Source organism: Triturus cristatus, chromosome 5_2, assembly GCF_964204655.1.
Source record: "Triturus cristatus chromosome 5_2, aTriCri1.1, whole genome shotgun sequence".
Lineage (NCBI taxonomy): Eukaryota > Metazoa > Chordata > Amphibia > Caudata > Salamandridae > Triturus > Triturus cristatus.
In genome coordinates, this window is record NC_140588.1 from 744,648,648 (window position 1) to 744,665,215 (window position 16,568).

Sequence of the window (16,568 nt, forward strand, 5' to 3'; positions counted from 1 at the left end):
TCAGAAAGGCAATAACCTGTTCGTATTTCTTCATTACCTCGGGTCTGGAGCCCCTGTTTTTGGATCCCTTGGGTATTCTTGTGTTGGCCAATCTATCATGATTTTACACTCTGTCCATAGATCTGCTGGTGCTATTATGTCAAACAGGCTCTTTAGATCAATCCATAATACTTTGGACAATTTCATAAATCTGTCTACCTGTCTATACCACTCGACGGGTTTTTCACGTAGTCGAGGGAAGTCATTTGTAAATGACAAAATATACTGCCTAGTCCATGGGACATGTACATATCCTCCTCCTGGAATTTCTCTCATAGGGCATTCTGTTACTACCTTCTCTTTTTCTCTAACAGGGAAAGCTGAAAAGGTTTTAACTGAAGCATCATCTCGTTTTCGATACCATCTACTTTTCCATTTGTCCACATCTCCCCATTTTCTCAATAAAATAATTATTTCCTTAATCTGACTCATTTGTCCTGTGGTATTCATATTTTCAATGTCCTTTTCAGTGAAATCTATTCGATGTGGTTTCTGTAGGACTCTTACCTTTTCAATATCTATACCCATTTCATTTGCTACTTCTTCTAATCTTTCCTGGAGACTTTTTGCTCTCCACATTATGCTTTTACACAGAAATAACAACTCCTCATCCTGGTAGGTTTTTAACTCCTCCGTAGGGATAGTTCCTACAATTAACTCTTCCAGTACCATTCGTAGTTTGGCCACATCTATTGACTGAGATTCTATGTCTTTCTTTTGCAAGCTTCTCAACCATTCACTTAATTCCTCTGTAGATGGTCCTACTGACTTCTCTACATTACCTTGTCCAGAATCCTTTTGTGTTTCTAATAATGACTCCACTGTTGTTATACGTCTTTCTGCACAATTCTGACTTACAAACGGATTATTTGAAACATCTGGCTCAATCATACTTATTGTCTGTCTCCATGGATTGTCATTTTGACTCCGTTTTGGCTGTTCAACCTGTATATTGCTTTCATAAGGGACCGTTAAACAATGTTCGCCATCTTTTTGTTTATCAAAAATAGGCATTACTGGACCTATCGTTACTGGAACTGCTACAGCTTCCAGATTTTTGGTTAATTCTCTTATTTTCTCTGTAAATTCTAAGGTTGTCTTTGCTAGTTCCGCAGAATTTTCACCATTTATTCTACTTCCGGACTTCCTTTCTACCTCTCTAATGGAATTGTTTTTTCCCAAATCCTGGAACTCTGGTTCCGATTTTATGATTCGAAAAGTTTCTTTCATTGGGGCACTTGGTATTAATATTTCTGGTTCTGGCCGATATGGGGGTGGATTTTTATAGAACATGTCATCAAGAACATCATCCTCTGATTCATTCACTCCTGTCAAGAATTCCTGTCATGCGAGGGGAGGAAAACGGTAACCAGCGAAAACGGACTACATCTCCCAGGATGCTTAGCGGTTGAGAGGTTATGTAAACAGGAGAGCTGTTACATAACTCAAGGAAAACACGCCCTTATGTAAACAGGAGAGCTGTTACATAACTCAAGGAAAACACGCCCTTATGTAAACAGGAGAGCTGTTACATAACTCAAGGAAAACACGCCCTATAAAGGGAGGAACCGGGAGGTACAACGCTGTCGGATATTGTGTTTACACCGACGTACCTGCTTAGTGAAGAAGCAGTGTTCCGGAGTGGTGCTCCAGTAAGGCAAGAACGGAGGTAGGTTGAGTCGTTACTCCCTGGGCCGTGTCTGGCCCCATCGTCACCTGTGAAGGACCCGGAAGCTCTACCGGATAACCATTAACCTTCGCTTTTTGACTCGGCTGAGTCAAAGCGCAGTGGCGCTTTTGCTGGTTGGAGTCGTAACTCCCAGCCCGACCAGAGATACAGGGACTGCCAGCTGTAACGCACACCAGGAGGTGTTTGCCGCGTTACAGACTCGGAAGTCCACAGGATCGATCGAGCGGCTGCTCTCGGTTCAGTCTTCTTTGCTTGTGATTGGGGTATCGGTGACGCATCACCAGGAGGTGACTCCGCGTCCCGGTGCAGTCTGAGGAAGAGGTTGAGCGGCTGCTCCCTTCAGGTAGAGACCCCGGCTGGGTGTTTCCCTGACTCCTCGATTCTCCCCAACACTCTTCGTGCCCCTCACAGCCTACCGATTGGCATTGTCGGCCATTTCATTTCTGCCCTCTGTTGGCATACGCCGGGATCGGCGTATATGCAGAGGACGGTTAGGACCATCCGTGCTGTGGGCTGGTAACGTACTTAGCCTGGAGGATTCCAGTGACTATAACCTTTGTTTATTCCTTGTATTATTTTTGCCTTCATTAAAATAACTAAACCTTCACAAGTGGTTGCGTTCTCATTATCGTGTCTGTTAAACGATCCTGAGACGTTCAGGGCGTTACAACTCCATACCCTCTCGTTTCCACATTATGTCTCTTTTCTGTGCATTTTCTTCCTTCATTTTGTCCTGCAGTTCTTACGGGAAACAAGCCCTCAGTCATACTCACATTCCGCCATCTTCTCATTCGATCATCATGATTCTCATGTCCGTATGACCTACCAAACATGTATCTATACCTTCCGCCACTTCTCTGTCTTTCTCGGTCATGCATCTCATCTTCCCATTCTGTCAATGCTTCAAATTGGGTCGGTCTAGGTCTCGGTTCTAAATTCATCATTTTCTCTCTTAAATTTCTCAAAACTGCCAAATTAAATGAACCATGTTCTGGAAAAGCCAAAACTCCGTCATTTTCAGTATACTTTACCCAATTGTCTAACCAAATACAGGTGTGATATCCATATTTCGCAACCATAAAGGATGCAGGGGTTTTCGGTGGAGGAAGTAATTGTCCTTCCCTAGTTACAATCGGTTTGTCCTTCTTAAACCACTTTTTAATTCTACCGAACCAGGACTTCTTCTCCTTTTCAGGCGGATCGTAATACATTTTCCTTGTCTTTTCATGTCTCACTAGTTTCTCCTTTTAACCGTACCGTTTTTCTGTCCAATTGTAGCACGACTCACACTAACGCACCAATCCGGAGCGTCTACGTCACCCTGTGATTCTCCAATCCCAGCGCGACTCACACTAACGCACCAATCCGGAACGTCTACGTCACCCTGTGATTCTCTACTCCTAGCGCGGCGTACACTAACACCAATCAGGAGCGTTCTACGTTTCCGACAGACTGGCCAATCCAGGCGCGGTCATTCTTACATCGGCAGCCGCTGCTGCAGCTCCTGCTCCTGTCTACCCCTCCTTTATAAAATTCCCTCTGTAAGTTTTGTTTCAATTTTACAATTCTGTTAGTAACAACACAAAAACACCACCATTGTCCGCTTCGCTAACCAAGGAATAGCAATAGACCTTTCTCACGAGAATTCCGTCTTTCCCGAGAGCAGCGCTTACCTCTGCCCTATTACGGAATCGTTACTTCCATTGATAAAGTAGCACATCCCTCTACCTTACCCTTCTAACAAGCATTAGCTAACCGTTTCTCCAGATTTAAGACACTTGGTTGGAGACCCAATGCTCCTGAGAAATAAAACTAGAGTTTCACAATTAGCCCGAATGCCTTCACATTCACGCACTTTCACACTTTCACACAAGAAAATGCAGTACGTTCTCACAGAATCCTGTCCTTCCCGAGAAGAGCGAACAGTCTGTCCTACTACAGAATTATGACATACGTTGATAAAGTAGCACTTCCCCTCTACTTTACCCTTCTAACAAGCTTAGGGAGCACCTATTACCTTTCTAGTGATAAGCGTTATTGGAATGCCATTTGGACTCCTGGTACCTAAGACCAAAACTTCACAGGTGACCTTCGCTACCATACACTTCTTTCATACAGGAGATATTTCTAATGGTAACACGCGACGATGTCACCGGATCGAACCCAGACAATGAGTTGTGCAATTTCAATCGATACACGTTTTTCCCTGTGTACCTACAGGGCAACAACAATTCCGTCTTTCCCGAGAGCAGCGCTTACCTTTGCTCTACTACGGAACCGTTACAACCTTCCGACTTCCTACATCCCAGAAGCCGTGCAAACAACATAGAACTCGACGCGACTCAACATAGAGTGTTAATACATAAACCAATATCAATCAATAACCAATAATCAATTTACAAGGTATAATCACCAAATCAAAACAATAACAACCATCATACTGCTACCAGATAAACTGATGCAGTGTGGAATTTTAAATCCTCCCTTCGTCACAGATCAAATATCACACTAACACATTCACTCAATACATTCATTGGTGGGGCTCATAACACCAACACTCACACTTCATTGGTCCGTTCTCACGGGAGAGATAAATTGTCCAAACGCTGAAATGAAAGGAATACCTTTTCAACTAAGGAACCTAATTTACCTGAACCTACATTAAGTACCTTTATTAAACTCAGAACCTCGAGATATTCCCTCCGTTTAATCGATGAATCAGTTAGTTGATTTTGGATATTTGGTGATACAATTCTTTAATCTACATTTAATCTTTTTCTAATTTTCTGTAAATAAAACACCCGACACATTTGTTTGTTAGAATAATAATTTCGTTTATCTAATCAATTTCAATTTCAATAAGTCATAAACCAAATCACCGAACATCATATTTACCTAATCTGGCTATTAGTCGTCCTCTAAGTCAATCAAGTTGTGGAAAAGTCTTTAAATCATCAAAGTCAGGCAGCAATTCAGTCTTTCAAAGATTCAGGATAACAGCTGTCCAGCAGTGTCACCGTCCTCTCCGTCAGCATAACGTCAGGAAAAGTAAAATTGGCTCAGAAATAGGGATCGATTCTAATTCGCTTTGTCTACCTACTTTTATAATGAAACTAATGTCAAAATGTAACAAAAATCAGGTTTAGGCTGTCCTGATTGGCTGGTTTGGGTTCATTCGGTAAAGTTCTCATATAGTCCGTTAGGTTAAGTCATCACACTTGCTGGTTCCGGTTTTAAAGACAGTCCTTTGTTTTGTGAGTTTGGCGATTCTCCCAGTGTATCCTTGATGGGTACATCTTGCCTGGGGTCAGGACGAGGCCACTGTTGCTGGCGGTGGCGCAGGCGCACTTCACCCAGAACCTCGTGAAACGGTTGTAGTCACGTCGTGTGTCTCAGTCTGCCATCTTTACTTAGGCCCAAATGGTCAACTTAAGCAAAACAAACACAAAACGTAATTAAAACATTGGAATGGCTAATAAAATGTTAAACCCTCACTAATTCCCCTATATGTAAGTAATTATCTAGCATGATAGCAACATTTAAAGCGTTTATATTCACCCAGTGATGTCATTTGGTGCAACTCACAATTACGTCACAAAAGCAACATTTATCATGCAATATTCTAATTTTCTACCATTAGTATGCGTACATATATTAGTATACAAGTAGTTTAGCTATGCAGATCCCATGTGTAATTCTTTCGTTAATATAATTGGTGAGTTATCACTTCAAACAGATTAATAATATTACAATTAATAGATTATTCGGATTAATATTAACATGCAGAAATGGGGGGTATACAAAATGTTGTACTACCCGCTCCAGCACAACCACACACACAACCACACCCAACCACACACACACCCACAACCGCACCCACAACCACCCACACACAACCACACACAACCACACACACACAACCACACACACACACACAACCACACACACACACACAACCATACACACACACACACAACCACACACAACCACATACACACACACAACCACACACACACACACACACAACCACACCATGCATTGGCATAGCCAATAGGTCTCGCCTTTGGGACCTTATAAGTGTTTAGCCACGCAACAGTTGATGAGGTTGCACCAAGGATATTGTGCTACATAACTAAATACTTAGATGGTCCCAAAAGCGAGACCTATTGGCTATGCCAATGCTTGTCTTCTTTTCCAAGGGAGGAGGATGTGTTATGTTTGCCTTATGTGTCCCTGCGAGGACACCATATGTTGTTACGCTGTCGCAGGGCCCTGCGAGGACACCGTACTGCCCTCCTTGTCACCAGCTGTCAGTTCATGACCGTTGGACAGCTGATGTCAACCTGAGCGGCAGCATTCCTTGCGCTCCGCTACGCGGAGCCTGTGTTGGTGTATTTGCGTAAATAAAGAGTTGCAGAACTACACTACGTGTCACACTACTCTTTACACAATAATGTTTGTTGTGCCTACAAACACTTATTTGACACAATCTAACATACTGTGTACGAAAATATAATATGCATCATTCCAAAGTGGTGTGTCAATTACCGAAATAATGAAAACGACTATGCTTTTGTATTTTTATTTTTTATAACTAAATCTGTTGACATTGGATCATCGCTTTACAAACTCTGTATTTGCCCACAAAATGGTGTGCCGTTCACCGGATATACTTCGAGTCACCACGCAAACATAAAGTCAACTGTACCTTGGACGAACTTTACCTGGCATGCCTATCATCACTGTGGCAAGCGAAATATGACATACCAAATACCCAAAGTGGCGGGCTGGTACAGTTGCGCAGAAGATGTACTTGTTAACATAAGCAAGACTTCCTTCAAGTGTGCCAATGTACACATTGGGTGGCATTTAAGCCGAGGTGTTGAAAACACATTCGCTTACAGCTGGTAAAGTAATAACGCATTTTTAAGGAAAAGATAATTACCTCTAAGATTTACTTGTTTGAGAAATTATAGTCCTTTTTTTATTTCAGTGCCCCTTCTCCGTCGCTATGGTTACTACGTGACGTCACTTCAAGAGCACCGCTTTGAGCACGGCTGCCATATTAAGCCTCTAGTCCGTCCTTCCTAGTCCCCGACCGTAGCTGACCCGGAAGCACACGCACCATGTTTCCGGATGTAGTGGAACAGGAAAATATGGCGGCTCCTAAGATCACCCCAAAGGATGCACAGGTGTGTACGGGGCCGCAAAGAATACTTCAGTCATAAATTCCGATTGCGCAGGGAAAGTGATGGCTGTAGCTGTTGCAGATCTTTCCGAGCAGAGTTGAGCTCTCATGCTACTTCAACTCCGTCTCTTAGGGAATCCTTCAGCGATGCCCCTCGCTCCGTTTTTTAAGTGTTACTTTCCTTCATTGCATGGATTCGGTCTAAAGTTGTTTTCTCCTTTCTGGTGTTTTGACTGAGTGAAATATATGTCGTGCCTGAGTGAAATATATGTCGTGCTCCCATACACGTAAACATATCGATACAGTACTGGAATGGCGGGGGGATGGGGGGGAGGAGTATTAGTCATAACCATAGTAAGGTGTATTTTGTCGCTATTCTTGTTTTATTAAGCGTTGGCAGTTCTTTGGTATAAGGAATTGTCTCAGAACAAAGAACGGTCAGAGAAAGGATATCCACCCTATCAATATGCTTATTAAGCGTTGGCAGTTCTTTGGTATAAGGAATTGTCTCAGAACAAAGAACGGTCAGAGAAAGGATATCCACCCTGTCAATATGCTATCTGTATATATGTGTTATCTGTGTAGCACAATTGTAGCCAAAAGACAGCAGGCACTCATTCGCTCACTAAATGATAGGGGTAGCTGGGTTCTGGGAGCAGACATGTACTCTTGCTCCTTTGTGTAGTGCTCTTTAAAGAGCTGCCTCTTCAACACTTTCCTAAATTGGAGCAGTGGTGGGATGTATACAGGGATGTTGTTCCAAATTCTGGGTCCATCTAGAAAATGCCTGCTGCTTTGTTTTTTAGGTCTCGTCTACGCAGCGTGCATGCGATGTATAGGAGTGAACTTTAGTAATCGGTTCGTTTTTTTCGCCCAAATACATGCACGTTTGACGATTCAATTTCTGAGGCGAGCTTTAGCAACATCTGTTTGTAATTAACTTCCAAACCAATGGTGCCAAAGACTCGCTCCCGCAAGGGAATCGCTGTGTGTTCTCTTGGCTGCACTCCCCCCACCCCTCCCACTTGTTAACCCGTTTAATGGCTGTTTTTTTTTTTTTTACAGCGTGCACAAGTTTGTACTTGTTAATTAGCGTGGCCGCTCTTGTCTTACACGCAGTCTCTCCTCCCCCTCTTGCAGGCTACAGTTTTTTTATTCTCAAGGCAGAGTAACTGCACGTCTATGCGTTGAAGTAATACTTTGTAAATGGGAGAGTACTGCCGTTTCTCGGTCCGCCAGCACTGCGAACAGCCAAGCACGAACTCCTCTGCAGTTCCGGCCCTCAAACATCCATGCCCCTCCTCTGAATTTGTCACTTCATCACCTTCACTTTTGCCCTCCTCTGCTTGAAATGTAGTTTGTTCAGATCCTTACTTATTTACCGCGCCGCAATCACTTTAGGTTTTTTAATTCATTCATTTTGCCGTTCCTCAAAAGCAAACCCCTCCCACCTCCCCATACAGCATCGCAGGCGCCTTTTATTTATCAACGTCTCTCCTTTTACAATCAAATTTAACGGACAGAACTGAGCTTCAATACACCACTTTATTTCTCCGCAGCTCCATGCTCCTTAAATGTTGTGATTGATACATTAATAACCTTCAAAGGGTGATGTCACCCCCACCAGCATTTCATGCAAGCAAGCTGCTGTCCGGGGCACTCCGACGTAGAATCAAAAATTAGCTAGCATTCGCGCCAAGAATTTTCAATTCTATTAAGGACACGGAGGCGAGGATTATGCTTCTCTTTCTATTTATTGCTACTCACAGCAGCCAATGAAAACTTGTGTTATATGAAAAAACAACAACATTTCTCATGATGCATACATCACATCACTTCCTGCAGGGCCCCATAAGAGCCAGCCACACCGGAACTAGTCCTCTTTCTTTGCTCCGAACAGAAGTCCAATAAGTAATTAAAGTTCAACAAGTATTAAAGTTCATCAACAACAGCTTCCAACGTGGAAGAACACCAGACCAGCTGGGAAACACGTCACTCTGTACACCGGATCAATCCATCTTCTTGTCAGATCCTGAAAGAATAGAAATAAACAACCCGTAACTTCTGTCAAAACAGAGTATATACAACACGGGTGGGCAAAAATTACATTACAGTAATTTAACCGGGTGAGATAATCCTCGCCTCCGTGTCCTTAATAGAATTGAAAATTCTTGGCGCGAATGCTAGCTAATTTTTGATTCTATTACAGGACCGGAGGCTTCGTATTATGCTAGTTTAACGCTGATTAAAAACAACAGAGGATATATCACCCACCGGTTTATAATAAAATTGTTTAAACGTGGATTCAGACGACCAGTCTGCAGAACGCATGATATCTTGCACTGTAGAACCCAGCATGAAAGTCTTAGAGGCCATGGCGCCTCGAACAGAATGTGCACCAAACACTTGGGTAGTCACCCCTGCCTCTTGCATAACCTGTTTTAGCCATCGGGCTATGGTAGCTGCAGTAACAGGTTTATACGGTTTTTGCAGAGCTATTAACAATTGTACTACACCATCAGGCCTGAGAGACCTGGTACATTCTTCGTAAGTCTTGAGACATTGAACCACACAAAGTTTAGCATTATCTGGAAAAGCATGATAATCCACACTACGTGACAAGGTCTTAGTCCTAGACGTAATATTAAACGAAACTCCCTCCGGAGTAAATACTCTACCTGTAATATCGAGCGCCTTAACATCCGAGGAACGTCTGCAAGCCGCTAGGCAAAGTAACATGGCCAGTTTGGCCGACAACTGTTTCCTGGACAACATATTGTTGTCTGGCCAAGTATTGAAGAGGGACAGAACCAGCGAGACGTCCCACAAAGAGGAATACTTTGGTTTGGGTGGATTGGCTACTCTAATGCCCTTTAGGAGTTTGCAGATTAAAGGATGCATCCCGACAGGTTTGCCCTCGATCTGAGAGTGGCCTGCCGAGATGGTGGAGCGGAAGTTATTAACCGATCGGTAGGCTAAACCCTGCGACGCCTTCTCCGAAAGAAAATTTACAATATAGGGTAATCCTGCCCCCACGGGATCCACATGTTGTCCCATGCACCAACGAACCCAGCATCCCCAGGCTGAAGAATATCGTTTCTTGGTAGAGGGGGCCCACGCTTGATTGATAAAGCTCGCAGCCTGGTCCGAAAATCCTAGCATTTGCCAACGCTGCCTGAAAGTCTCCAGGCCATCAGGGTCAGGTGCCCCGATAGCACCATCGGGTGTGTCTCCCCCTGAGGGCCCTGGAGCATGGTCGAGGACCAAGGGATCCGCCTGGGGAAGTCGCAACTCGCCTCCATCAGCAACGGGAACCAAGGCTGCGACTTCCACAGGGGAGTCACCAGTATCACTTCCGCTCTCTGACGCATCACCTGAGTGAACACTCGGGGAATGAGGATGAACGGTGGAAACGCGTAATTCAACTGCTGAGTCCACTCCTGTGCCAAGGCATCTGTCGCCAGCGCCAGAGGGTCCGGCCTCCAGCTGAAAAAACGCATCATTTGACGGTTCAGCCTGGAAGCAAAGAGGTCGATCTCGCAGCGTCCCCAAACCTCCTGTAACCAGTGAACCACTCGTGGGCAAAGTTGCCAGTCGCTGTAGTCCCTGAGGTGGCGAGAGTTCCAATCCGCCACCACGTTGGACTGACCCGGAATGTACTCCGCCACCACCGATATCTGGTTGGTCAGGCAGTAATGCCAAAAGGCTTTCGCTATCTCCACCAGCATCGAGGACCTCATGCCCCCCAATTTGTTGATGTAACGGACTGCCGACACGTTGTCCATCCGAAGAAGGATGCAACATGAGAGCTGCCGGGTGGGCCAACGTCCGGATCGCAAAGGATCCCGCGAGGAGCTCTAGACAATTTATGTGAAGATTTAACTCTTCCAGGGACCACCGTCCCCCTGTGGAAATATTTCCGCAGCGCGCTCCCCAACCCCAACGGCTGGCGTCGGACTCTATGACCACCTCTGGCAACGAGCCGAAGATTGCTCTGCCGTTCCATGCCTCGACGTGGGCCAACCACCATTTCATCTCCTCCCTCACCTCCTGGGTAAGAGGGACTACGTCTGTGTAAGAAAGGCCCTTCTGTAAGTGTTGGATCTTTAAGCGTTGAAGGGCCCTGTAGTGCAGGGGGCCCGGTATTATCGCCTGAATGGATGACGCAAGGAGGCCCACTATGCGGGCAATCCCCCTGAGCGAGACCATCTGTTTGGACAGGAACGAGCGTAGCTCCTTCTTGATATCTCGTAGCTTGGAGCTCGGAAGGCAGAGCTGGGCCGTCTGAGAATTTATGACGAACCCCAGAAAGTCTATCGTCTGCGTGGGAGAGAGGACTGATTTTGGTTAGTTGATCACGAACCCCAGGTTCTGCAAAATATGAATGGTCATCGCAGATGCCGAGCCACTAGCTCTGGAGATTGCGCCATAATGAGCATGTCGTCCAAGTAGACAATCATGCGAACCCCTTGTTCTCTGAGGTAGGCCACGACCGGCTTCAGCACCTTGGTGAAGCACCACGGTGCTGAGGAAAGTCCAAAAGGAAGGACCAAATACTCGTACCACCGGTTCCGCCATTGAAACTGAAGAAATCTGCGGTGGGGACGATATATGGGAACGGACAGATAAGCGTCCTTCAGGTCCAGACGGACCAACCAGTCCCCTTGTTTCAGTAAATCCGCCAACAGATGGATGCCCTCCATCTTGAAATGTTTGTAAGTCAGAAAGTGGTTGAAATCCTTCAAATTGAGTACCAACCTGTAACCGCCTCCTTTCTTCTGTACCAGAAAAATATTGCTGCAGAAACCGCGAGGGCCCTCTTTGCAAGGAGCTATCGCGTGTTTCTGCAGCAATGCGCCTATTTCTGAATCGATAAAATCGCACTCGAGTTGGGAAAAAGAAAGCTGCCTGGGGCGCTGTACCTGACGGGGCGTCTGAAAAAACTCTAGGTGAAACCCTTGAACAGTCTGTAGTACCCAAGCGTCTTGTGATATCTGAGCCCAATTGTGAAAGAAAAACTGAGTACGCCCCCCTAAGGGAAGAGGAAGTAAATCTGGAGCGCTCACCTGAGGAATCGGCGGCTTGGAATCCTCCACGGTAGGAGCCTTTGTTAAAGCGCCGCTTGTTGAAGCGCTGTCTGGTGGGGTAGAACGTACCACCACGGGTGGAGTCCCAGTCACCCCTGCCGCATCCGAAATCTCCTCGTTGGGGACCTTGGGAGTGCTGACGGCCAAACAAGCGTCCCCGCCCTCGTCCGGCCCTATTGAAAACACCGGCGTGAAATACGCGCTTGATCCCTGCTTGAGCCTTGTCCAGGGTAGTGAACGTGCCCACATACTTCGCAACGTCCTTAACAAATCGGTCACCAAAGAGGTTCCCGTCCGCCAGCGGTCCAGGTTCCGACGCGGCCAGCTCAGTAAGGTTGGCATCCATCCGCATCAATATCGATTTCCTGCGCTCTGTAGATATCGCGCAGTTGGCATTCCCTAACAAGCAGATAGCCCGTTGGGTCCAGCCTGCTAGCACGTGGGGGTCAATCGTACTCCCTGATTCCTGCGCCTCCAGGGCCATCTCCAAAATTTTTGCCAGGGGCCCGACCACGTTTAGGAGCTTGTCTTGGCAACCCCGCCAAGCGCGATCAATCCCTTTCTTGGGATCCTTGGCGAACTTTTTCAGAAACGTTAGCATGCTGGGGTCAATGACCGGCGTCTCCGCCACTTTGTCTGAGAGGTCCGGTCTTGGGCATTCTGATTTTAGCCTATTGCGTACCTCCTTATCAAACCCCTTGCGTAAGTTCTCGTGCAAGTATGCAGCCACCTCCGGAGCCGGTAACCAGTCCGATGATCTGGGGTGCACAATATCTGCGGGATTGAAAGTAAAGGGTGTAGGAGCCGGCGGGGAAGGCTCCGCATGTTTAGTCTTCCTGGACTTCTTTTTAGGAGGGGAGTCATCCGGGGTGTCAGAGGAGGTGGACGTAGACTCTGTGTCAGTGTCCTGAACCTTCTCACGCTCTTGATTCGGACGCGGAAGCGCCTCGTAGGACTCTGAATGCGGCCGAGGCTGACCCCGGGAGTCACCTGACGTCCCCTCTGTTTGTTTAGGGAAGCCATGCTTCTTTGCATACCTCTCCAGCTGCTTAGTGATGGGCTTCAAAGCCGTCGCCAGAGCTTGTTGTACAGTCCCCGGGACTGCTTTCTCTAGGGCCTTGTTGACCGACTCCTGGACAGAGGCATCCAGGGCCTCAACAATATTGTCTTCAATGGCAGGACCTCCTACCTCCTCTTCATACAAGGTGTCATCCTCCTCATAATGCACCCACGTATCCATCGTGGAACCACACTTGTAGCGGTATTTGCTCATAAGGTAAGAGCAAGGAGGAAATTCAAGGGGGGAGCCAACCCACAGCACAGCAGCACCGGTACCTAGCTCCTCAGCAACAGCTGTAGAACAATTATTACAGCCCACCGGGCGTAGGGGAGCCACAGAGCAAAATCAGATACAAGGAGGTGTGCTCCCTCCAGGCCCAGGTCGTTTTTGCAGCCAGCCAGGCGTCAACAGTGCTCTTCGAGGAAAAACGCAGTCGAAATGATAAAAGTGAAGCAAAAACGGGTCGTTTCGACGTGCGTAGCCCAAATCCAACTAAACCAGCCCAATTGGGCTATGCACGTGGGAACACTACCGAAACTAAAAATAACTGGCTCCAGGCGTCATGGCATATCAGGGAAGCCCTAGCGCCTAACATCCACAATCTCAAGCCCGCCGACGGCGGGGCGGTACCGGTTGCTGATTCGAGTCAAGCGCCCACGCGCTGAAAGGCATGTGAAGCGGCCGAGCGCCGCTGAGCGCTGATCGGAGGCAAGGAGCGAACACGCTGAAGACATGCAAAGCGGCCGGCGCCGCGTCTAAGGTATTTGAAACACTTGCGCTTTCGCGCTTTGGACCGCTACTGAAGCGCAATGCCCCACTCGTCACCGGTCTCCGCGGAGACCACAAGCGCCGCAGCGCGTCAGCTTGAGCATTCAACCCGAGGGTTGTGGCAGGGCGCACCCGCCGATACTAGCGCACAGAGCGGCAATCTCACATAAGTACGATATCAACGTAATAAATCACCATGCAATGAAACATTCAACAATCCATTAAAATCAAATAAATCGGAGGTCTCAACTTAACTGTCAGCGTGAGCAGCAAAGAAAGAGGACTAGTTCCGGTGTGGCTGGCTCTTATGGGGCCCTGCAGGAAGTGATGTGATGTATGCATCATGAGAAATGTTTTTTTTTTTTCATATAACACAAGTTTTCATTGGCTGCTGTGAGTAGCAATAAATAGAAAGAGAAGCATAATACGAAGCCTCCGGTCCTGTAATAGAATTCATTTTGCTCCTCTAGGTAATCGGCCACTCCAGGGGCTTCAAGACACAGGCCCATTTAGATTCTGCAGTTGGTCTTCTAAGCCTCTTCAAACTTTGTTTCTAACTCGACAGGGAAGGCAGACAGTGCAACCATGGCTCCCTCACTCATATATGATGCGGTAAAAGGATAAACACGAATACCTTTACACAAAGTGGAAATGCTGCGGCGCTGCCTGTAGAGGCGGAGAGGGGGGGTGCATTCTCATAGTAGGGAACTTTCAATTACAAATGAACGTCGCTCCAAGATGGCTCCCTAAAAGGGTCTCCAAAGTTGATCACATAGAAGCGCCGCATTTACTTTTGCCCTCCTCTGCTTGAAATATAGTTTGTTTAGCTACTTATTTATTAACCGCGCCGCATTCACTTTAGGCTTGTGTGCTTCCAAATGAATGTTGCCTTTCCTCAAAAGCAAACCCCTCCTACTTCCCCAAACAGTATGGCTGGACGCCTTTACCAACGGCGCCGCATTTACTTTAAATTTAATGGACAGAGCTGAGCTTCAACATACTCTGCTTTAGTCCTCCACAGCGCCAAGCTCCTTAATTGTTGTGGTTGATACATTATTTAACATTGAAAGGGTGATATCACCCCCGCCTGCATCCTGTGCAAACAAGCTGCAGCCCAGGCCTCTCCTGCTGTTCTGCACCCAGCATATAGAGCCTGGAGCTTGGCTGCTGCTGCCTTCCACAGCTACTGGTAAGTGCAGGACACCCTGACTTCGACGCAGCCCCAGTCTGCTGCCACCACAATAACAGCTAAGTATTAACGCATTTAGTACACCTCGTCTTTTTAAACAACCCGCTGGTTATAACCAGATACTTCAATCAGACAACAACTCTCTAATCTGTATTGTGAAGATTTTTCAGTAGTTCCATGGCGTTGTTTTAAGCAGTATATAGTGCGTCGCTGCTTCTTGTCACACAGGGTCCAAGCAGCCGTTCATCCTTCCGATATTCGTAAAACCAGTAACTTTAAGTTGGGTTACAAAAACATCCTGCCCATACTGCCACATGACCTCCTCATAAGTTAACGTGCGCTCTTCCAATTTTACTGTTTCGGCAGATCAACAGTCTAGGAAGTGCACAGATGGTTAAGTAGCTTCCTTATAAGTACACCGCATAAATATAGTGTATTTTGCTAGATGAAAATTGTGGCCCCTATTTTTACTTCGGGCAAACTCCAGATCACACTTATTTTTGCAACTACTAATAAACGTTGTTAGCTAAAAGATGACAACAGGGTCATGATTAGAATTGTGCAGCAGGTACCTTTGCCCGATGTTTATATGCTCAAAAACACTGCTAAAGATTTCTCAACTGCAGATCCAAGGCATACTCTTAATGAGGCTTTCAATTCAATTTCAAAGTCTCCTGCTTCTTCACCTGCTACAATACTCCCCTGCAAACAAAACAAGCATTGGCATAGCCAATGGGTCTCGCTTTTGGGACCTTTATAAGTATTTATTCAAGCAGTACACTATCCCTGGTGCAACAACATCCACTGTTGCATGTCTAAACACTTATACGGACCCAAAGACGAGATCTATTGGCTATGCCAATGCTTGTTCTTTTTAGGTCAAGCCTAAAACAGCACCGCTGTCTGCAAGACCTGCTGTAATCTATTCTGTAGACATTTGGAACACCCATCATTACCATCCATTCGTTGTTGGGTCATTCAAACATACTGCCTTCTTATTCGTGCATTCGTTTTCCACTCATTGTTCCTCCTGGTCAGCCATCCCTTCTCAGATGTGCTTTTCACTTTCCACTTTCACTTCAGCAGCGCAGCATCCCTGTGCATCATTTTGTGATCCTTTGTTTTTCTTTTTTTGATGTTCAGCTCCAGCGCATCATTCTGAAGGCTGCTGCATGACTGAGCGTAGAGCTGGAGACACCCCATAAAACCAAGAAGTGATGATGCGCATGCCGGTTAAAGGCTGCATCGCCACACACCTCTCTCTGACCCCGTCTCAGTCCAAGCTACCCTCTCCATGTGGGCCTTGTGAGACTCGGCGGATGGCTTTATGGCGTTTCCACCTCCTAGAAGTCGTCACCGGTAGGTAGATAGGCCTGCACACACATTTTACTGCAAGCGCTTTTGAAAGGCAGACACGACCATAAACATGGCACTGTTACTGATCTCTTAATGACACCCGAGCCTCCTGTAAAAAATAAACCACATCTGCTCTCATCCCAGCGTGCCTATTCTTATCTTCTGTGAATGTATTTTATCAATATATTTAT

The 16,568-nt window shown here is 46.3% G+C and overlaps 1 protein-coding gene across 1 annotated transcript in view; it reads left to right on the top strand.

The window, feature by feature from the left end:
* The first annotated feature begins 6,794 nt into the window (after window positions 1–6,794).
* LOC146829214 (transcription initiation factor TFIID subunit 9-like) overlaps window positions 6,795–16,568 on the top strand; it is a 145,996-nt gene continuing 136,222 nt past the window's right edge. Inside the window, exon 1 of the mRNA XM_085607851.1 lies at window positions 6,795–6,921. Coding sequence (XP_085463977.1) covers window positions 6,856–6,921 — 66 coding nt within the window. The 5' untranslated portion in view covers window positions 6,795–6,855. The remainder of the gene's footprint in view (window positions 6,922–16,568) is intronic.